This window comes from Pinus tabuliformis, chromosome 3_2 (genome assembly GCF_031772625.1).
Source record: "Pinus tabuliformis cultivar Carrire ecotype Pingquan chromosome 3_2, CPIR1, whole genome shotgun sequence".
NCBI classification, from domain to species: Eukaryota; Viridiplantae; Streptophyta; class Pinopsida; order Pinales; family Pinaceae; genus Pinus; species Pinus tabuliformis.
In genome coordinates this window covers 571,804,883-571,828,092 of record NC_142302.1, presented here as the reverse complement: position 1 = coordinate 571,828,092, position 23,210 = coordinate 571,804,883, and the positions used below count along the sequence as shown (strand labels likewise).

Below are 23,210 nucleotides of genomic sequence, written 5' to 3'. Positions count from 1 at the left end.
TGTCCTTTGGGACATGTCTATTCAATAACTAATTATTATTTAATTAATCATATTATGATTAGTATTATTTGTATTATTTTTATATATTATATTCATAACAATGACTACAATGTGGGACTGCAAGCGCATCTCCTAAAAAAATGCTAAAAATAACATATAGAGAGAAAGCAACCAGTGGTGGTGCTGCTGCAACACGTATATAAGAGAGCCTGATATAATACAAAATACTCAATAGTCTGCAGCATGATACAAAATAAAAATGGCCTGCTAAAAAGGAATGAGTGAGTGAGATGGTAAGGTCTGTGTGGATATAGCTTTGTGAGATTATCATTATAATGTTTTACAGGTTATGCCTATATGGGATGATGGTACGTAGAATTCCGTGGTTAATAGAAATGATATTTACCATTTTTGCATATAAATATCAATCAATAACTATCTTTATAATGGGACATTTTTCAAGCTTATTTGATGAGAAGAGGCACATTATTAGACCCTTAGTTTCAAATAATCATTGCACAATCTTACATGCCATGCTTTGTTTCCATTCATATAAAGTAAATGACATCATAGAGTATAGAGTAATTGATGCCTTATGGAGCGAGGAAATGGTCTCGAGGTAGCATGAAAGTAATGGGAAATCATTATATAGTTAACAATACATTGGATGGCTCATTGGATGAGAGATTTGTTATGTCACTTCCTGTAACACTTCCTGTGATTCCTATTTATTCTGATTTGTTTCCTTTTTTGTGCAGGGAGAGCTTGATAAAATTGAATTTGCTTACAATCAATCTGAGTTGCCTGAGCCTCTTCAGCCTGCCCCATGGGAGAGTACGCCATTCAAATTTGTAGAGAGAGTTCAGGATCTGAAAGAAGTGGCCATGAAATTGGAATCAGCAAGTGAAATTGCTGTAAGGTTTAATAGCTTTGTATTGATGAAGTGTTTTGATTACCCCTTAAGTTATCTTCAATTTTCCTCCTGCTTTATTACTTTGGTTTTTTTGGATTACAATACAATTTTGCAAGTCATTTTCTTCCTGGTGTGATTAGACAGGCTGCTGAGTCTTATAATCAATATACAGATCATTGAGGAAGTGTACTTTTCTTAGTGCACCTTACTCCTAATTTACTTCTGCGAATAATATGTCTGCCTTACTGAGAAAATGGCTTAATAAATTATACATGTACAGGATTCTATCAAGAGTTGCCTTTCTAAAATATGGCTCTACATAGCATAAATTAAGACTACCGCTTCCAATTCCCTACTTGAAGGGCAAGCACCCACACTAACACTAGTTACCAACTGAAGTAGCAAAGTGGTTGTTAGGAAGCATAGTGTTTGTTAACAGTAAAGAAGTGCTAGTGATATCTCCATATGTATAATGTGTGAAATAGCCCTTTCTCAAGTTTGTGTCTTTTCAGTCATCTTCCTTCTCTTCTACATTGATTCTCAAGTTGTCTTAGTAAGATGCTTCAGACACCTCATAATAGCGTTGGCTACCTGTGACTACTTAATCTCCTGTTATAGTATATGTTGCCTCTACTAAAGTTGTATTGAAGTTGAAGAAATTAAGGTTGTCTTGTTAGTAAAAAGTGTTATAACAAAATCTAGCACCTTAGCGCAAAGCTTTCACAAGGTGCTAAGACTAGTGGAACATGTGAGTGTTGTTGAAGAAAGTGTAACTAGGTTCGGTCTTCATAAATGTAATTTTGATCTTTGTACTTGTAAAGAAAAAGAAATATTATTTTTGTTATTTATAACAATATTATTTTTGTTATTTATAACAATGAGTTTCTTGCTCATTGATTAGGTCAAGCACATATTTAAGTGCTTCTAGGAAGTAAAAGAGTCAATGTATTTATTAAAAACCCTTATGGGCTTGTTACACTATGTAATAATTAATAATATGTATTAGTCATAAGAAGACCTCCAAGCAAAGTCACAAGCCTCCTCCAAGCGTTGGCACCATTAAAAGAAGCAATCCAAATTATATAGAGCAAGTCGGCTTCAAGTCTTCTTGCTGGCCTAAAAGAAGGAGACAAACTCCTATATAAGGAGCCATTCGACCTCCTCAAAGTATTATCATATCATCTCTGAAATCAGCAAGAAAGAAGACGAGTAAAGGGTACGAAGAAGTCAAGGAAAGAGGTCTCCAAGTGTAGCGCAAAAGGAAGTAAAGTGAGTTTTTGGGAACTGTTCTAGGGCTAATTGCAGTCACACGTGCGAAGGCAAGAAGGCTATTCTGTTGTCATATCAAGCTCTCCTATTGCAGTCATAAAAAAGAAGTGTTTGGGCTAGAAAAGAGTGCCTATAAGGCCTCTCATTCAAGCGAGAAAGAAGGCTACACAAGCGAAGGAATCTAACATAGTTTTTGTGAAGGTATCCCCTCACACGTGCGAAGAATTAGGGTTGTATTACTGCTGCTCTAAGTCTGCAATCTTTGTGAAGAAAAGAAGGCTCAGTTGGGAGGTGACAAGTTCATCTTCTTAAGTTAGAAAGGCTCCATCTCAAGCGAAGGAAGAAAAAGGACAAGGATCACTCTAGGGCATACCATTTAGGGTTTCTACAATTGTCGGAAGAAGAAGAACAAAGCGCTGGAAGGAGGAAGACGAAGTGCCAGAAGAGGGGGACGAAGTGTTGCAAGAGGAAGTGATCTTGAAAGGGCTTGACTTGTGCTTGGAGGATCTTCTTGTCAAGGGTCTAGGATTTGGCATTGATCAATAGAAGCTTCAATAAGAGAAATTTACGAAAGGGTTTTCCTCTCTAAGAGAGAGAGGTTTTGCCTTGGCAGAGAGCCAACATCTTGTGTTCTTTTTTCTTGTGTTTTGGTAGCAGTTTGATGAAGTAAACACACACACTAATAATAATAAGAAGAATAAGATCAAGCTAACAAAGATAAATTGGAAAAGTGCTTCACAAATTGTTATCAAGTCTAGAAGAATCCTACTATACATAATTGCCCTTGATTCTTCAACATGGTCTCAGAGCTAAGGTGACACATCAAGGAAAGTGCATCTCAAGAACACTCATAAGGTGACTCATCTAAGGAAGGCAAGCCATCAAGTCTCCAAGAAGAAAGCAAGTACACTACATCTCAAACTCTATCAAGTATATGTCCCCTTCTGAATAGACCTCAATGTCTTTTTGCAAAGAAAGCAACAAATCGGTTGGGACCACTAACTTCCTTGCATGGAAGAAGATGATTGATTTACTTCTCAAAGAGAATGAACTTCTAGATCACATCAAAGGGAATATCACTATCCCTGCTACGGAACAAACTCAAGCCTTATCCAAGTACAATAAGGATGAGACAAGAGCTTAAAGGATTCTAATAGAATCCATGAAAGAATCTCTCATTCCTCATGTCTCAAAATTTGAAACATCAAAAGAAATCTATGACAAGATAATAAAGCTATTCTCAGTAAGCACAACTGGAGAAGTGATATCTCTATGAAATGATTTGTACAAGATGAAGATATCAAAGGAAGGAATAACTCCATACTTCATGAAGATCTCTGAGATGAGGGATCAACTTCAAGAGCTGGGAGAAGTCATGTCTGACAGAGAAATGACAACTGTAGTACTCAATGCCCTACTTGAGGATTGGGGCAACTTCACATCAAGCATATATGCCAAGAAGGAAGCTACCCCACTAAGTGAATTATGGTCTCTATGCAAGATAGAGGAAACTAGACTCAAAGCAAAAGATGATGTGGGATCAAAGGAGCAAGCATTTGCAACCATGGCCAAGAGAAAGGGAAAATTTGGCAAATTTGGTCCACGAAGAACAAACAATAGAGATATGTCCAAAGTCCAATGCTTTGGATGCCAAGAATATGGACACTACAAAAGGAATTGTCCTAAACTTAAGAGGGACAACAACAACAAAAGAAAAAGGGAAGAAGCTCATATAGCTAAGCCTACTTCTTTATTTAAAATCTTCTTTCAAAGTTTTGAATAGTATAGGAACATGTAAAAAGAGAACAAAATGCATGGTTAGAAATATCTTCTAGAATGTAGGAGCATGGTGTATTTATAGCTCAAAATATTCATGTATAAGGAGCATAACTATTACAGGACATTATCCATGATAGATACATTATCCAGCTTGATCTTATGAGAGATAGAGCTGTTAGTCAAGGCCTTGCTGTGAACAATGTTGGTTACTATGATTGCTACAACAGATGGATTGCCAATTCGGTTTCTCTTATGTGAATTCTTCAAGATCGAAAAATAGCCAAACACCTTGTAACGATTTATGAATACCTCCATAGTTAAGAGGGAGTGTTGGAGAAAGTGTAACTAGGTTCGATCTTCATAAATGTAATTTTGATCTTTGTACTTGTAAAGAAAAAGAAATATTATTTTTGTTATTTATAACAATGAGTTTCTTGCTCATTGATTAGGTCAAGCACATATTTAAGTGCTTCTAGGAAGTCAAAGAGTCAATGTATTTATTAAAGACCCTTATGGGCTTGTTACACTATGTAATAATATGTATTAGAGTCATAAGAAGACCTCCAAGCAAAGTCATAAGCCTCCTCCAAGTGTTGGCACCATCAAAAGAAGCAATCCGAATTATATAGAGCAAGTTGGCTTCAAGTCTTCATGTCGGCCTCAAGTCGGCCTAAAAGAAGGAGACAAACTCCTATATAAGGAGCCATTTGACCTCCTCAAAGTATTATCATATCATCTCTGAAATCAGCGAGAAAGAGGACGAGTAAAGGGTATGAAGAAGTCAAGGAAAGAGGTCTCCAAGTGCAGCGAAGAAGGAAGTAAAGCGAGTTTTTAGGAACTGTTCTAGGGCTAATTGCAGTCACACGTGTGAAGGCAAGAAGGCTATTCTGCTGTCATATCAAGCTCTCTTATTGTAGTCATAAAGGAGAAGTGTTTGGGCTAGAAAAGAGTGCCTATAAGGCCTCTCATTCAAGCGAGAAAGAAGGCTACACAAGCGAAGGAAGAAGGAATCTAACATAGTTTTTGTGAAGGTATCCCCTCACACGTGCGAAGAATTAGGGCTGTATTATTGCTGCTCTAAGTCTGCAATCTTCATGAAGAAAAGAAGCCCGGTTGGGAGGTGGCAAGTTCATCTTCTTAAGTTAGAAAGGCTCCATCTCAAGTGAAGGAAGAAAAAAGGACACGGATCACTCTAGGGCATACCATCTAGGGTTTCTACAATTGCTGGAAGAAGAAGGACAAAGTGCCAGAAGGAGGAAGACGAAGTGCCGGAAGGGGGAGGACGAAGTGTTGCAAGAGGAAGTGATCTTGAAAGGGCTTGACTTGTGCTTGGAGGATCTTCTTGTCAAGGGTCTAGGTTTGACTTTGATCAATAGAAGCTTCAATAAGAGAAATCACGAAAGGGTTTTCCTCTCTAAGAGAGAGAGGTTTTGCCCTGGCAAAGAGCCAACATCTTATGTTCTTGTTTCTTGTGTTTTGGTAGCAGTTTGATGAAGTAAACACACATACTAATAATAAGAAGAAGAATATCAAGCTAACAAAGATAAATTGGAAAAGTGCTTCACAAATTGTTATCAAATCTAGAAGAATCCTACTATACATAACTGCCCTTGATTCTTCAACGAGTGTTACCATGATCACCTAGGCAACAACTTCCTTCTTTTTAGTGAAGGATGGATCCTGCACAAGGAAGGCTTCCCTAGCAGTTTCAAAGAATCCCTAGGCAAGAAATAATCAAGTTTAGGGCTTCCACTGCTGCTACCCAATATTACCACCATTAGGTATATTTAGCAAATTAAGGATTAGGTGGTTGTTGAAGGTAAGATTTGAGTGGATGAGGAACTAGGGCCGTTTAAAAGCCATATCATGTCAATATATAATGCAAGATGATCCCCAAACACTACAAACAAAGAATATACTACTAGCTGTTGCAAAACTCGAAATAAAGGATAAATTACTGCAGAAAAACAAGTTATAACAGCAATAATTCACCCTTTTAGACAAATAATAAGCTAGTTAAAATACAGCTTAGATGATGGGTAAAATTAGGGTTTTGAATATACAACAAATGCAGAAATTTTAAATGCATATAACAGCCAAGAAACCCTTTTGAATATACAAGTAGTGCAGAAATTTTAAGTGCATATACCAGCCAAGAAACCCTAAACTTCCAATCCTAATTGGGTTAAAAGCAAAATCAGCGAATGCAATTTAGGGTTTTAATATGATTTCCAAGTCAAATATATGCATAAATACCAAGATGTATTGGTCTTTTATGGCTGAAAATGAAGTTATTGCTGTTATAAACCCTATTTTTACCCTCAAAACAATAAATTAGGAGTTAAAATTTGGCTTTTATGACTGATATTGGGAGAAGACAGTGCCTACTTATTTTTTTGGGGGATATGGGGTCAACTAAGGATTACCTTGGGAGAAAGTAAGTAGATCTAGGGTGATATCTAGGGCTGTTCACTACAAAGTGTCCAAGATCCACCTAGTATCTTTACAAAATCCAAGAAATTGAAGGGAAGTCCCTCCACTAGAAAAGTACAATGACACTGAATAGTCATTAATGAACAAATCCAACAATATTTAGAGAGACCACTTGCCCAAGAAATCACTTGCATCCATAAACCCTAACCATGAAAATCTTAGAAGTTGCAAGATCATCCATACTGCTATTTGCAAAAGAAGTCACTCTAGTCATCCTTCATAAGTTTTAAAATAAAAGAGAAGAAAAGTAGACAAATAGTGATAGATTTTAACAAGTAGCAATGATTTACAAGTGAAAAGTGCTTCTCTTATATATATGAGAGATTAACCACTTTTCTCATCTAGTGAAACTCCTATAAACATAAAATAATTCCTTTATCTCTTACAAACCCTAGAGACAAGGTGAAACACAAAAATTATACATGATACAAGAGTGGATAGGTCTCAAGGCCCCCATCGATGCCTCATAAATGAAAGAATAATTCTCTGCAGAAATTTAATGATTTGCACCCTTAACCCAGTTTACAAGTTTGCATCTGTTTGTATAGGCCCAACCCACATGTTTTGTCATGCTGATATAAATTTCAGAATGCATTTTTTGCAAACATTAAAGAGTGCTTCTACTAACTTTTCACTTTCCTATCAGCTGATAATTAATGCAAAAAATTATGGAAACATTCAACACATTTGAGACACTAATTTCTGGTCAATCTGGCCCCGGAAAAACCCCACAACCTTTTGGGGAAAACCAGTCTTCAAAGGAGGATTATGTTGCTTGAGAAATCTAAAAAAGTACATAAAACACAATACTTATCGCCCTTTTTGCTGAAGCATTAATTGCACTTATTCTGTAAATTTGTGCCCACTGAAATTTTCAGACTTAAACAAATTTACATGTCCAGAAATTTAGCAAAATATCTTTGCTCAGCTCCTTGGAATTAGTGCCCAGAATCTGCCTTGAAATCTGTGCTGAAAGATGACTGTGCCTCTTGAAAATTGTGCCTGACAACTACAGAAACCATCCTCGATTTTCGCGCTTCCCATGCCTCAAATTTAGGGCTTGACAGAAGCTGTTTCCTCCCATGAATTTTGTGTCTCCTGCCTCGAAATTTGTGCTGCTGTTCCCTTGAAAACTGTGCCTCAGCTCCTTGAAATTTGTGTTGCTCTCTCCTCCTCCTTGGGATTCGAGCTCCTTTTCTCTAGCTGCAATTTCTCTCCTCCATGAAGTTTCTCTTTTCCTCTCTTCTCTTCGTGCTCTCTCTCAAGTGTGAAGTGAAGAATGAGCCTCCCTTTTCCTCTTTTGTTTTCTTAGAAAAGATTGAATCCCTAAACTTAGGATTCAATGGCTGAGATTTAATCCTCAAATCTCAAGATGTGTGGTTGAGATGGGTTCTTCCAAATAACCCCCCCATACATTGGCCCCATGACTTAAAAGTCTCCTAGTCTCTTAGTACCTTTTTCAAGTTGTGTACCTTTCTATTTTTTCTCATAAAGTGTTTTTTCACCTCACTTTAATATTAGAAAAGTACACTTGGTATTTTACACATAAAGTCACTTTATAAATTACAAGTGACTTTAATACTAAAAAAAGTACATGGTACAACACTTATAAGTACCTTTTCCACCCATGACATTAATATAACTCATAATGTCATTGAGACAAAAGTAATTAATGTGCTCGCTAGGCTAAAAGGGATAAAAGCATAGTAGCACCTCTCCTTGGTACTATTTTCCACACTCCCTCTTATCGAGGAAGGTGTTGCTCACCACTCCCACCTTGTCTCCGAAGAAAATATGCTTGACTCTTTGCAAAGACTTGGTGAGAATGTCTGCTATCTGTTCATCAGTGGATTTATACTCAAACTTCATTGCCCCTTGTTGAACCCAGTCTCTGATGAAGTGGTATTTGATCTCTATATACTTTGACTGGTCATAAAATACTGGATTCTCAGAGAGTTTAATACAACTTTAGTTGTCACAGTAAATCATAGTTGGTCTCAACATTTGACTAAATAAACCATGAAGCATCTTGCGAAGCCACAATGTCTCGCACCTTGCCTGAATAGTTGCCATATACTTTGCCTCTGCGTTTCTCAATGCCACTGATCTTTGTTTCCTTCTAAACCATGACACAACTGCCAAGCCCAACGAGAAACAACTTTCAGAAGTATTCTTTTGGCCACTGACACTACCAACCCAATCTGAGTTTGTGCAACCAATCAATCTAGGTTCATCACATTTGACATAGTCCAAACCATAATCCACTATGCTGTAAGTACCTCAACACATGTTTTGCAGCCACCTAGTGTACACTCCTGGGTTCCATCATAAGTTGACTCAATGTGTTGACTGCAAAACAAATATCCAGTCAAGTGTTGACCAGATAAATCAATGAACTGATTAGCTGACGGTACAAAGTGAGGTTCACCAACTCAGAATCAGAAGCTGGCAACTTTTTCCAGTTGGTGATCATAGGAGTAGCCATAGGCCTGCGACCGTCCATACAGAATCTCCTCAAGATATCACTTGCATAACTGCCCTGGCCCACATCCTATATAACACCATTGAGAAAAGTGGTCTTCACATCCATTTGGTGAATCCTCCATCCCATCTCGATTCTCAGTTGCTATAGATATCACTACTCTAATGGAAGTATAACGAGCAACCGATGCAAAGGTCTCCTCATAGTCAATTCCCTCTACCTGTGAAAACCCCCGCGCCACAAACCGAGATTTGAACTTCTCCACGTTGCCATCTGTAGCATGTTTGATCTTGTAGAGCCACTTGTAAGTCACCACTGACTTCCCATCAGGATGTGGCACTACCTCCTAGACATCATTTTTATGATAGAGGCATATTCCTCCACCATGGTATCCCTCCAAATTTGCCGACCGACGACCTTCTCAAAATTAGCTGGCTTTGTCTCTATAACATCGGCGACAAAGCCACCCAACCTCTTTGGTGGTATTCTCTCCCTCATTGACCACTTGGGTCTCCCCACTGCCTTCTGAGCCTCCTCCAGGGTCTCCCAAAGCCATCTTGGCTTCCTCCTCGCTGCAGTAGACTCTTGTGATGGACCGATGGTATGGGAAAATCCTCAACTGGTGCCTTCCAGCGAGGAAGGCTCTGAAATAACCAATGGAGATCTCGAATTTTGAGATATTGTCACTGTTGAACCTGCACTAGGTGATCATGTAATAGGCGACGCTGTACACTGTGAAACTGTCACCCCTGAAGAAAGTGAACCTCCTGATCATGATGTACCACCTGATGCACCTGAAACCTTTAGTGTGGCCCCCTGTTGAGGAGCTGCTACTCTACCTGATCAACCTCTCGAGACCTCCTCAAAGCCCTCCCCTTCTCAAATGTCACATCCGGCCTTAGGACAATCTTCCTTTTGTTCAGGAAGATAGATATGGTAGGCTCTGCTGGTCTCATTGTAACCCACTAGAATACCCCTCTCCGCAGTGCGTTCCAACATTGTCTTCTTCTCCTCAGGAGTCTTGCTCCCCAAAACTTTGTGTGGGCTTCTGTTCTACAAATTAACAACAGTGTTACACACCTCGGCCCACAATAAGGAAGGTAAATTCTGATCATGCAACATTGCTCTAGCTGCACCCACAATGGTCCTGTTCTTCCCCTTTGTGACCCTTTTCTTAGGGTTATAAGGCACAATGAGCTTCCTCTTGATGCTAACACTCCCACAAAAATCCTTCATCTCCGTGGAAGTATACTTGCCCCCATTCTCTGATCTCAACACCCTGATTTTCCTCCCTGTTTGGTTCTCCACAAGAGCCTTAAACTCTTGGAATTTTCGGAAGACCTCATCCTTGTTCTTCAGGAAGTAAATCTAGGTCCTCCTAGAGTGGTCATCAATGAATGTCACATAGTACTCATATCCACTCAATGAAACATGGGACATAGGACCACATACTTCAGAATATATCAAGTCAAGGATCCCTGCAGTTCTGTTGTCACTACTTGGGAAAGGTTTCTTGGTGTACTTTCCCAAAGCACACCCCCTGCACACATCATGATGCTCTGTGCTGAAGTCAGAAACCATCTCCCTCAACATCTTGAAAGCTCCATGGTGCTAGTGGGCCATCCTCCTGTGCCCAGTGTTTTAAGATTCGGCCTTCTCAGAACCGACTCGGCTGAGTTGGTTCGAGTCAAGGCCTCACTGGGTCGACTCGGCCAGTGAACCGATTCAGCCGACCGGGTTATTACTGGCACGACCGAGTCCGAGCCTACTCCGCTGGGTTGGATGACAGTGGCTCGTGAACTAGAAAACAACGATTTTTTGATTTTTTGTTTATTTTATTTTGATTTTTTATTTTTATTTACTTTCGATTTTGGGTGACTCCAAAGTTTAAACTATGATACTTTAATGGTTTTTTGTCCCTAAATAAGTTTATCTCGCTTGATCTTGAGAGGTTTGTTTAGGTGGGTATCACATATGTAGTAGAGATTCCTTAAGGGATAACTTCATTCTTCTTTAAAACCTTTCAATAGGTTCTTTGTCCCTTTCTTAAAGCAAACCTAACTTTGTGGCCCCAACCTTGGCCCTCCAAAGATGAGCATCGAGCCTTGAGTTGATTCCACGTGATGCTACACCCCTTGATGAGCCTCCAAATGCTAAAACATTAAACTTAAAAGCTTGGACATTGGACTATTTGATGATATGCCCAAATGGACTGAAGATGCCCCCTGGCTGGCCTTGACCTTGTTTTGGTGGATGGTGCCTTCTTCCAAAGCATAGATGAAGATGGTTATCATTGAGATGACTTAGGAGGGCTAGCACATCCCTCTTTGATGCCAATGCTTACCCTTAGGGGTGCCATGTCACTCACATGCTTGAAAAGGGTGACATAGGGTCTCTCCTAGATGACATCATGGTGGAGGATGCACCTTTTGAAGATGTACACATGCACTTTGGGACTTTCTTGGAGTGAGGAACACTCTTGGATCCTTGTATTAGTTCCTTGATGACTTACAATCTATTTTGGAGGATAACGCTATTTCTAGCCTCCTTGGTTATGTGTTTTTGTTTTGATCTCTATATAATCATCATGTATGTATTGGACAGTGCACTGGGTGCCATTTTGATATAATGGATATATTCATGAGCCTACTTTGATCATATGTTGTCTTCTATCTATATTCTAATGCTGCGTGTTTGGAAACATGAATGAAAATCTTTAAAATTATGTTTTTTTATAAAAAAATAAATATTTAATGTATTTTTTACAATGACAGAGTCATTGAAATCGAGCTGATCGAGTTGGAGTTTTAAAACATTGTTACCATAGCTCTAAGAGGCTGAAACATAAGTTTGTATAGTCTCTCACTACGAGCTCCAATCACACTAGCAGACTTGACATTGGATCCTCTGGGATATATCAACACTTGTCCCTTTTGGAGTAGTACCTCATACCCCCTGTCCCCCAAGATAGAGACTGATATGAAACTCTTCTTCAACCCTGGAACATAAAGAACATCTGTCACCTTCAATGGAGGTGATGACTCCCTTTGAAATAAAATTGTCCCCATACCTGTTACTTTGACTTTGGAGTTGTCGCCAAGCACAACCTCCAAGTCAATATCATCCTCTAAAGGGCTTGTGAAGTGCTCTCTAACTCTGGTCATATGGCAGGATGCTTTGCTGTCTATGAACCATGCATAGGAAGATGTGACATGAGTGGCTAAACTCACCACCAAAGCACACTCTGAATCAAACATAGCCGCAAAATCACCCACTCCTTTTGAAGCTGCGACTCCCTGTTTCATCTTACCCTTCTTGTTGAGACATTGAACAACATAGTGATCCATCTTCCCACAAGGAAAGCATTTCACTTTGCTCATATCCTTCTCCTTAGTCTTTTACTTCCGCGCTCCTGCTTTGCTCCACTAGAAGACCCCTTCTTGACCTTCTTACCCTTCTTGCCCTTTGCCACAAGAGCAACATTCTCCTCTTCACCTCCCCCACCACTCTTGCTGTTGCCCCTTGCACTCCTCTTGGATGTAATCGTCCCACATCCTCTTCCAACTAGGAAAGTGCTCTCTAGCCACCAAACCTTGGATAAAGCCATCCCACTTCTTGGTGGACCCATCTAAGACACTCCTAACCAACTGCTCCTCTGGAACAACCTCTCCAATAGTAGCTAACTCATCTTTCACCTGTGAGACTCTGGTGAGGAAAGAGATGACACTCTTGGTCATCTTGGTGTTGTATAACTTTTATCTCAACACCATCTTTCTGTTCTCATTAGAACTCTGGTGCAAAGAGACCAAGGACTTCCACATCTGATATGCATATCAAATCCTTGAAACATGAGGGAATAAATGGTCCTTGATGGCATCTAGAAGGATCCTCTTTGCCTTCACATTCTTTCTGTTGAACTCCAACAATTGAGCTGGATTAGTGGGTGCTGGTATAGCTGCTTCAACAACATCTCACACTTCAACTTCCTGTAGTAAAAGTATAATCTTCTCCTTCCATGGGCCAAAGTTTTCAGCCCCTGCCAATCTGTCCTCTACTCTAAACCCAGTAGCCATGATCCCACAACCAACAAAATGGAGCAAATATAAAAGCTGAAACCTTCCACCCTCTGAACTGCAGAAGTCTTTGGGTTTCTGGCAATGTTTCAAAGGTATTGGTTCAATGTTTGAAGACTTTAGATGTTTTCTGCCCCTTTTATCAGCTGAGTGAGAATTGAGATATGAGTCTCAACTTCGCTCTGATACCATGTAGAAATTTAATGATCTGCACTCTTAACCCAATTTACAAGTTTGCATGTGTTTGTTTAGGCCCAACCCACATGTTTTGTCATGCTGATATAAATTTCAGAATGCATTTATTGCAAACATTAAAGAGTGCTTCTACTAATTTTTCACTTTCCTCTCAGCTGATAATTAATGCAAAATTATGGAAGCATTCAACACATTCGAGACACTTATTTTTGGTCGACCTGACCCTAGAAAAACCCCACATCCTATTAGGGAAAACCGGTCTTCAGAGGAGGATTATATCGTTTTAGAAATTTAAATAAGTACTTAAAACACAATACCCATTAAGCATTAATTGGGAGTATTTTGAAGCATTAATTGCACTTATTCTGGAAATTTGTGCCCACTGAATTTTTCAGGTTTCCACAAATTTACATGCCCAGAAATTTAGCAAAATATCTCTGCCCCGCTCCTTGGAATTAGTGCCCAGAATCTGCCTCAAAATCTGTGCTGGAAGGTGCCCCCAATTCTGTGCTGAAGGATGACTGTACCTCCTCCAAATTTGTGCCTAACAGTGGCAGAAACCCTCCTTGATTTCTGCATTGCCTGTAGCTGCTTTCCCAAAATTCATGCCTTGAATTTCAGGCCTGACAGCAGCTATTTCCTCCCTTGAAATTTGTGCCTCCTGCCTCAAAATTTGTGCCGAGTATTTGCTGCCATTCCCTTGATTTTCGTGCTGCTGTTCCATCGATTTTCGTGCTGCAGTTCCCTTGAAAACTGTGCCTCAGCTCCTCAAAAATTGTGCCACTGTCTCTTCGTTTTTCGTGTCTGTTGTACGTCCTCCTCCTTGGGATTCGAGCTCCTTTTCTCGAGCTGCAATTTCTCTCCTCCTTCATGAAGTTTCTCTTCTCCTCTCTTCTTTTCATGCTCTATCACAAGTGTGAACTGAAGAATGAGCCCCCCTTATCCTCTTTTGTCTCCTTGGAAAAGATTGAATCCTTAAACCTAGGATCCAATGGCTGAGATTTAATCCTCAAATATCAAGATGTGTGGTTGAGATCAATTCTCCCAAATGACCCCTTATACATTGGCCCCATCATTTAAAAGTCTCCTAGTACCTTTTTCAAGCTGTGTACTTTTTTCTAATTTTTTTCTCATAAAATGTTTTTTCACCTCATTTTAATATTATAAAAGTACACTTAGTACTTTATACATAAAATCACTTTATAAAGTACAAGTGACTTTAATATTAGAAAAGATACATGGTACAACACTTTTAAGTACTTTTTCCAGCCATGACATTAATATAACTCATAAATGTCATTGAGTCAAAAGTAATTAATGTGCTCACTAGGCTAAAAGGGATAAAACATCCATTCATCCATAATTGTTTGCTAGAGGCCACATGTGTGGTGTAAATGCTCTCCAAAAGTAGATGTCTCACTCCAACTAGCATGTCAGGTCCCCAAAAGTGGAACATTGCTTCTAAGGGATGCAACATTTCATCAACAAAAAGTTGCAGTGTTTCATGATCAGAAGGTCATATCATCCCTCCAAGTTCTGATGTCATCATCAAAACTGTCCAACTCTTATGGAAAATTGCCATGTCCATTATCAAGGTGCAATGTCCATCATCAAAAGGTGCAACATCTCATCATAAAGGTGCCACATCACTTCCAATATGGGCTAGGATATCTCAACAAAGGTGCCATGTCGCCATAATGTTCAATGTTCTCAAATAGGTATGGAGTTCCTCAGTGAAGTGTGGAAGAAGACATCATCAACGTCCTCCAAGGGGAGGGGCTCCAAGCAACCAAGTGTGACCATCTGACATATGTACAACAGTCAATGCAACATGAAAAGTAAGTCATGTCCAATGTAAAAGCCATTAGGTAGAGCACATTAGGTATCTTCAAATTTCACACTACCTAAATTTTCCATGTTTAGGTATAGGAGGATCATCATAAAACTCTCTTTACTTCTTTCTTTGTGACTCTTTCATCATCAAACTTGTACCACTGGTCTGAGAGAGTTGGTCTAATGGAAGCGTAATAATGACCACCATGCACACCTCCACTGTGAACCAAAACACTATGAAGAGTATATAAATTGTGCACACTTTTATCTGCATCTGGAGAAAGATCTTTGCCATTGTCTCTATCCAAGTCAAGTTGAATTGGAAATTCATATCGATCATTTATCCTGACCACTGTATCTCGCATGAAATCATATTCAAATTGCTTCAACTGAAGTTATATTACAGGAGGAAAATCAAGGAAAAGAACACCTTTTCTTGCATCTTGTAGTCCATACTGCTCTGCATGATATTTGTTATCACCATCAAGTTGTTCAAATTCAACATACTTGTCAAATGAAGCATAGACATCCTGATAGCCTTTAACATCAAGCTGTAGATCATAGAACGGTTCCTTCCTTGTAGTTCATATGATGTCCTTCAAATAGATGCTTTATTCTATCCTCTACACCTGTGCCCTTCATCATATCTTCTAACTTCTTGCAAAGCACTCGGTTTAGCTCCTTCACATCATGTTGCATGAAAGAATCATATATATCCCATCCAGATGGTTTTGTCAAGTCTTTCGTTGAAACCTTGGTGTCACTGTATTGGACTTTATAAAACAAGCTCTGTAGAGCCAATGGAATGCTTTTTGAGGGTATATCATTTTCAGTTGTGGGCATATGATAGACAGCCTTTCTGAAATAAGGAATATGATATAATGTCTGGAGCAAAGAATTCATGTAGCATATTGCCCCTTGATTCTTCAGCCCAACAAAGCCCTTTTGCTTTTTAGAATCATATGCCCAATGATCAGGTACCCTTCATGCACTGACTTGTGCTTCCACAATCAAAGTATCGTCTTCCAAATATCCTTTTGTGGGGTCGTAAACTTCAAGTAGAGGCATGAAAGATGTGAATCCCCAATCTCTCTCTGGCGCATTGAACTGGTGTTGTGTTTCTTTCTTGACAGTGAACTTGTGATGAATCTGAGTGACAATAACCAGACTGACGAAGGCATATCTGTTCCAACCATAAGGTAATGTGGCAGAATCTACCACATCTAGGTAAATGGACATGTGATCCAAGTTGTTCCCTTTGGTGAATATCAACACACGCCATTTATAAACCCCTAGTATGAAAATATCCGAGTAACACATCTTTATATTCAAACTTGAGACATGCTCAATCGGCCAAGTGAATTTGTAAAGTGGGGGCTCCTCTGTTGGCTGATTCTCTACTGTATTCACTGACTCGCTTAGTGATGGTTCCGGTGTATTGGCCACCATGTTCTGCCCATTCTCTTTGGGGAATATCAACACACGCCATTTATAACCCCCTACTATGAAAACATCCGAGTAACACTTCTTTACATTCAATCTTGAGACATGCTCAATCGGCCAAGTGAATTTGTAAAGTGGGGGCTCCTCCATGGACTGATTCTCTACTGGTTCCGGTGTATTGGCCACCATGTTCTGCCCAACAACTGGCATTGATACACTACCAGAACCATTAGATTTAAGAGATTGATCTCTTGTATCCCCCTTTTGATGATATAGCCAGTAAAAACTGTAAGGTGAGGGCATGGAGTTGCCCATAGATTCTAGGGATTGAGGTTTTTCCTTCTTTGTAGGAGGATACATCCATGACCAATCATTTGGGCATGCCTTTGCCTCTGCTTCAGTTTCTCTTGTACTTTGTTTTTCTGGCTTGGGTTACCGTCAGTACCACTTGATCTGTCTTTCCTGTAGCTAGCCCAAAAATCACTGAATGTTTCTGTTGTGTGCCCTTATCCTTCAATTCAGGTGCTTGATCAGTGTTGGGGTTTTCGTGTGTTTGACCCTTGCAAACTGATCCTGGCGCTAGTTTGTCCGAAGGCATTAAATTAAAGAAGAACATGGTCATTCCTTCTTGCATTAATTTCAAGTGGGGCAAGTAGCTGAGACATCACTTGCTGGTGCTGCTGCCACAACTTTTCCCAAAACTGTTCGTTCTCCATTGAGTCTTACCTGAAGACCTTGGGTCCATGACATCAACCCAATCACTCACTGTCTGGCCGGGTGAGCCAGCTCTGATACCACTGTAATGATCTAGGGTAATTTCTGCCCTGGGGTTTCTTAGGTGACTAAGGTTTTCAACAAATTTCCCTTTTTTTGGTTCAAAACACAACACAAAGATTTATGCAGCACAGTAATGCAATCTTAGTAAGCAGCACTGTTTACTCAATAGCACAATAGACCATTTAGCATAATACCAATTTAACAATGCCAATATAATCCAAATTCACAGTCCAATATAATTCTACAGAGTCCGAATCCAACAGTATTTGAGAAAATGAACAATAATAGTTATCTCAGAACTGCTTCACAGACTTGCAAGAAACCTTTCCGAAATCTGTCCTGAGAGAACGGTTCTGCCTGCGATTTGCTTCAGATACTCGACCCAATCTTCATCTCAGTCCAGGGAAATCTTGGTCTGTACAGTCCTAAATAAAACTTCCTGTTTGCTTCAGATGATCCCTCTGAGTTTCACTACAGGGGCATGGATACTTGTCACAGATTTTGAGTCTACCAGGGCCGAAGTGGCCATAGGAACCCTTCCACACCTATTTCAATGTGTACTGGGTGACTGTGGGTCTGTTACAGGACGTGGCCGGCCTTCTGAAAAGCCTCAGGATAAACCATGAAGTGATGTCCAGCCTTAGAGTTACCTCGGCCTACAACAGAATTGAACAGATCAATTTATCACATGGAGAATCTGTATATATTCAACTTCAGGATTCCAATCTACTTTGGGATGTGTGTCTCAAACAATTTTGTCTGTCTTCAAAGGAAGTGCAGATGCCTCAGAGGGATGGGGACCTGCCTTAGTGAGCTAGGAATGCGACTGTCTCAGAATAATTCGTTGCTGCCTCAGGTTTGTTCTACTAGGCTTAGGGGACTTGCGGCTTGCTTCAGAAGGTCTTTTCTTCTGCCATAGATTTACCTTGGTCTCAGGTTGCCGTTTACTTCAGAACTCATCACCTTTGCCTTAGGATGGTTTGATCTTCTGCCTCAGAACAGTTTCGTTCTGCCTCAGAACAGATCCGAATAGCCTCAGGAGAAAAATCGGATATCTTGCCTCAGTGTTCCTAACATGATTTACTGTCCTTCAGGTAGATAAATTTTCCCTGTTGCTAGAACAATTTAGAGAAAGATAAAAAAGAGAAGTGAATAGGCAGGGTGGGATCACCTCCACCGAAACTAGTCCAAGGAAAAATGGGGTCTTAAAACCCTCAGAGCCCCAGGCTCAAAGAAATCAGAGACAAATAATCCAATCCAATGATGCCTCAATGAATCTAACCCTCTTGTATTTATAGATTTCCTTGAGGGGATTTATCGCCTTAATTAATTGAGTGGGGTTCACAACAAACCCCATCTTTGGGCATTTTGCCCCAGCTGCCCCAAAAATTGCCCTCCTCTGCCTAAACATTGGGTAATTTGGGGTTTCCCCCTTTATCAAAGACGATACCCTACAGGGATGAATAGGTGATGCAAGAAAAAACCAACTAAAGGAAATTTTCCCTGCTTTTCCCAGTCACCTTACGCAACCCTGTGGGTTATGGGCCCAAACCTTCTATCATAAGCGTTATATCTATGCTTTTTCATTAAAAACTAGGGCCACACAACTTGGTCGAAAATACACGGAAACCATGGAAAACCCGACCGGAACATATAAACCGGACTTCAAATATTATACATCCGCGTTCATAAATCGTTGGGTCCGGTTCATCGCCTTTCTGTTGCGCTCCGCCGTCCTTTGTTATCGCCGATCAACAACTTGCACGACAATCCTCCACCGTTGATCTGTACTCAATGGATCCGACGACTGTCAGAGATTTTGGGTGGACCACTTGCACGGTGGTTACTCGCTCGAAAAAACTGTTTTTCTCTCTCCTCGGCTGCTACGTGTCACTGTGTGTATGGAATCGGGTCCGTCTTTGGGAATACCACTTATGGGTTTGGGGCCGCCCGATAATCCATTTACCACCTTATGAAAACCGCTTTCGCTACTTAACGCCCTCGCATCTATGCCATGCGATGACCGTCGATCTATGAGATCCAATGGATCTCATGCACTCTTCGTCTGTTTCCTCCTTGACTTGATTTCGCTGGCTTTTGATGGATTTACACCTTTCTCAGGTTTCCTTTGCCATACTGTATTTTCACACCACGGCTCCATATAGTGATCGATTGCCAATCAACATGCCTGCAAATGGAATTTTAAATGATTAACACATATACACAACACAACTGGAAAATGCATAAATATACAGTTCCTCTGTCTCTCCATGTTCGCTGAATTCTGATTGGATACACATATTAGACAAAATCACTAATGTAACCAAAATTTATCATTTCATATTGAATCACACCATTCACACTCACAATTAACTCTTTGTATATAACATATAAACACATAATTACATATTTGAGGCTCTTTGTCCCTCTCTAGACTGATTCTTCTAATTAGAGCCTCTATTTCCTCTAATCTGCCCGTAGGCTTACAATTCCATCGTGAATCCTCTCGAATCCTCTCGCTCTGTCCTTTTTGAAAAGAAAGGAAATACAATATATCTAAGCTAACCATCTCCTCCACAATTGAAGGGATAGACTATACATTTAGAAATCAAATCCTATCCTAATCTGAACAAACTAAACTACTTGGCTTGATCTCCACGTAGGGAGGATCAACTTGCCACCTATTCTCTCTTTTCCTTAATATTTGGCAACAATATAACTACTTACATACTTTGCAATTTATAGAAATTAAGTAACCAATTCTTCTTCCAAACTCTTGTTAGCCACAACATGTGATCACACCATCACATTGCTGGCTAGGCCTAGATGCTCCTGCATCGGACTTCCAAGATTAAAAATAATCATGATCTCCTGATCATGTGCTTCTGATCTGTGTCCTCCTGGATCCCATACTTTGTTCGGTAGTCTTGTTCTTGGTTACTGCTGTTGTTGGTTGTCATTCTCCAGGTCTCCATACTTTATGCTGTATTGTCCCATTAGCTATGCTCTCATTATCTGCTGCTGTCTTTTTCATATAACTTACTGCTTTTTGCTCATCATCACAATTTATGCCAGGCTTCCACACCTTAATTTGCAATTTACCATTACCTTCACTTGTACCATTCTTTCCAACCAATCTTCCTTTCTCCTTTTGTCCTCTATTTATTCTATTGGAATGTTGTTGTATGAGTCTCCACAACTCATCAATTTCTTTGTCCACTTCGCTTCTCAGATGATGAATACTATTCTCCTGCAACTGGATGTGTTCTTGCATACGAACATCATAATCCATGTGCCAATATTTTCCCATATATATTTCTAAAATGTACAAATTCTTTCTCCATTTATCCCCTGCAACAATTCCAGTTCCTTCTTCTGGTTTCTCATTCATGGCTTCATCACTTCTTACTTCAATTTCCAGTATACCTGCAATTCCACAAATTTCTTGAAAACTAAGAATTATTCCTGCTTGCTTAGGTACTTGGAATACCTCTTCTTCTAGTAACTTAATTTCTGCACCCTTAATGATTATGGCATCGTATTTGTATGCTTCTGAAATGCCATATTCAACCTCTTCTTCATCAATAACTCCCTATTGCACAATAGTATTCTTGTTATTATCACCCCTTGAACTCATATCCAGTTCAACAATTCCATACTGTAATTTCAACATCATTCCATCTTTCTGAGACATTTTGATCTCACCCTTCCTTATGCCAACATTTCTGACAACTTCTTTTCCATATTTGTCGTCCATGACAACTTCTTCATTCTCATTCAGTTCTGGTTGTACAGTTTGATCCCCTATTCTTTGGTTTTCTTGCCCCTTCTCCAAAAGACTTGACTCATGCCACAAATCTGCCATCTTATTTGGAATTTCTCCCAAGAGCTCTGTACGATCCTTACTAACTTCATTGTCTGCAACATCTGTCTTTAGTCCTTCTCTACTCTGGCTTTATTCAAGGTCAATAATCTTCAATAATTGTTTAACATCTACCAAGTATTCTGTATCAATCTTCAGTCGCTGCTTTCCTTTGGCTTCAATCCTCAATAGTTGTCCAATATTTGCATAATTCGCTACAGCTATGTTTAACAGCTGCTCTTTCCTTTGCATCACAATATTATGTGAATTTCCTTCTTCTAACTTCTGAAAAATCATATCTTTACTTTTCCTTAACCTTATGACAACATTAAATAGTTGCCTTACCTCAATGTATCTTGCATTTACACTCAAAATATTAGGTTCAAAACTATGAAACACCAAGGTCTCCTCAAATAATTTCATCATCAATTCTTCCAGTTGACTCCCACTTCCTGAATACACCATAAGATTCTCCATTTGGTTTGTATTAGCTTCATCAGTTTTCTTGAGAAAACTCTTTGTTCCATATTCATATGAATGGATCTCTTCCTTTCCAAACACTTCTTTGATCTCAATAATTCCTTTGCCATCCTCCTTTTGGCTTATCCTTTGGATGTCATCTAACTGGACATCTTCCTTCACTTGACTGTAACTTTTCTCTTTATTCTTCATATGACTGTGGGTAGTCATCTTTTCACCTGTTGATATGACAGTTTCCAATAACTGCTTGTTTTTCCCTAAGCTTACATGACCTGCAAGCACACAACAATCATCAGTTTTAAAAATACAATACCTTTCATCCTCTTTTGATGCTTCAAGCACCAATCTTCCATCATAGATCTTTTGGATTTCAGCAGATCCTCTTTGCTGTGACTCCATTTCTTTGAGTCTCTCCTTCTCTAACAAATCAATATGAATTTGTTCAAGTTCCCTGAACTCGTTTATCAGCTTGCCACTCCACCTTTGTTGCAATAGCTTCCACTTGACCCGTTTCTTCGTTCTCCATTTGTATCTTCGGTCTTCACTTGTATTTCTTTGTAGGCCCTTTGTTATTATATTTACTTCTGCTCTTATTACTGCCAGACTAAACTCTTGTTCTTCATTCTGCTGCCAGTTGCTATACTCCTGCAATCTAATGTCTTCCTCAAACTCACTCTCATGTTGCTGATCATCTCTTTTAAATTGCTGGTTTCTTCCATTTTTATCCTGCTGGGTTAATACTCTTATTTCCTTCATGTCTCTAAGGTTATAACTTTCTTGTTGCTCTTGATCTTCCATTTCACCTTCAAATAATCTCTGTTCAATTTCTCTGATTTCAACATCATATTTATTAATGTTGTCTTCCGTACCTACAGTCACATCATTAATTGAAGAGTCTAAACATTTACTTAACTCTATAAATGTTTGAGACATTTCATCCTTATTATGCATGGTAACCATAATCTCTTCTTTATTAGGTTCTGAAAGCTTCGTTTCTCCTTTAGGTTCCTTGATCAATCTTTCTAAGAACTCTATTTCCATGTGAAATCTTTCCAACAGTTCATCACAGCGTTCATTCTCAGCTTCATTCTTTTCCTGGCAATCCTCTTGAGTTATCTTGTTTTCAGCACTATCATATTGCAAAGTTCTTTCATCAATTTCATCAAACAAATTCATTTGCTTACCTTCTTGGAATACCACTATGGCAATTTCATTAGACTTCTCGTCCATATCAACTTCATCTGACTGTCTTACAACAAACATAATTTCATTTATGAACTCTTTTTGTTGCAATAAATCAACACCTTCTTCCTCTAAAAGACATTCTCCATCATACTTCACCTCAAGAGCTTCATTCCTGTTTGTGACAATTTCACCAGATTGTCCGTCATCCTCTGCATATCCTGCAAACATACACAAACTATGAGAATTGAAATCACAAGCCTTCATTGCCTCATTTGCTTGACAAGTCCCTTGTCAACATATCTTCTAATTGTTTTGAACTATTTCAATAGTTCATGAGATCTTCAGATGACCTCTCATTATCCTCTTCACCTAGAATTTCTCCCTGTTTTGGTCTACAAATGGAAACTTTCATTTCTGCTTCTGCTT

The 23,210-nt window shown here is 39.3% G+C and overlaps 1 protein-coding gene and 1 pseudogene across 1 annotated transcript in view; one reads left to right on the top strand and one right to left on the bottom strand.

The window, feature by feature from the left end:
• LOC149181804 (protein RRP6-like 2) overlaps positions 1-23,210 on the top strand; it is a 173,485-nt gene that overhangs the window by 40,964 nt on the left and 109,311 nt on the right. The window contains 1 exon segment of the mRNA XM_089416701.1: positions 759-914. Coding sequence (XP_089272827.1) covers positions 759-914 — 156 coding nt within the window.
• LOC149181805 (ubiquitin C-terminal hydrolase 12 pseudogene) lies at positions 15,142-16,795 on the bottom strand (annotated as a pseudogene).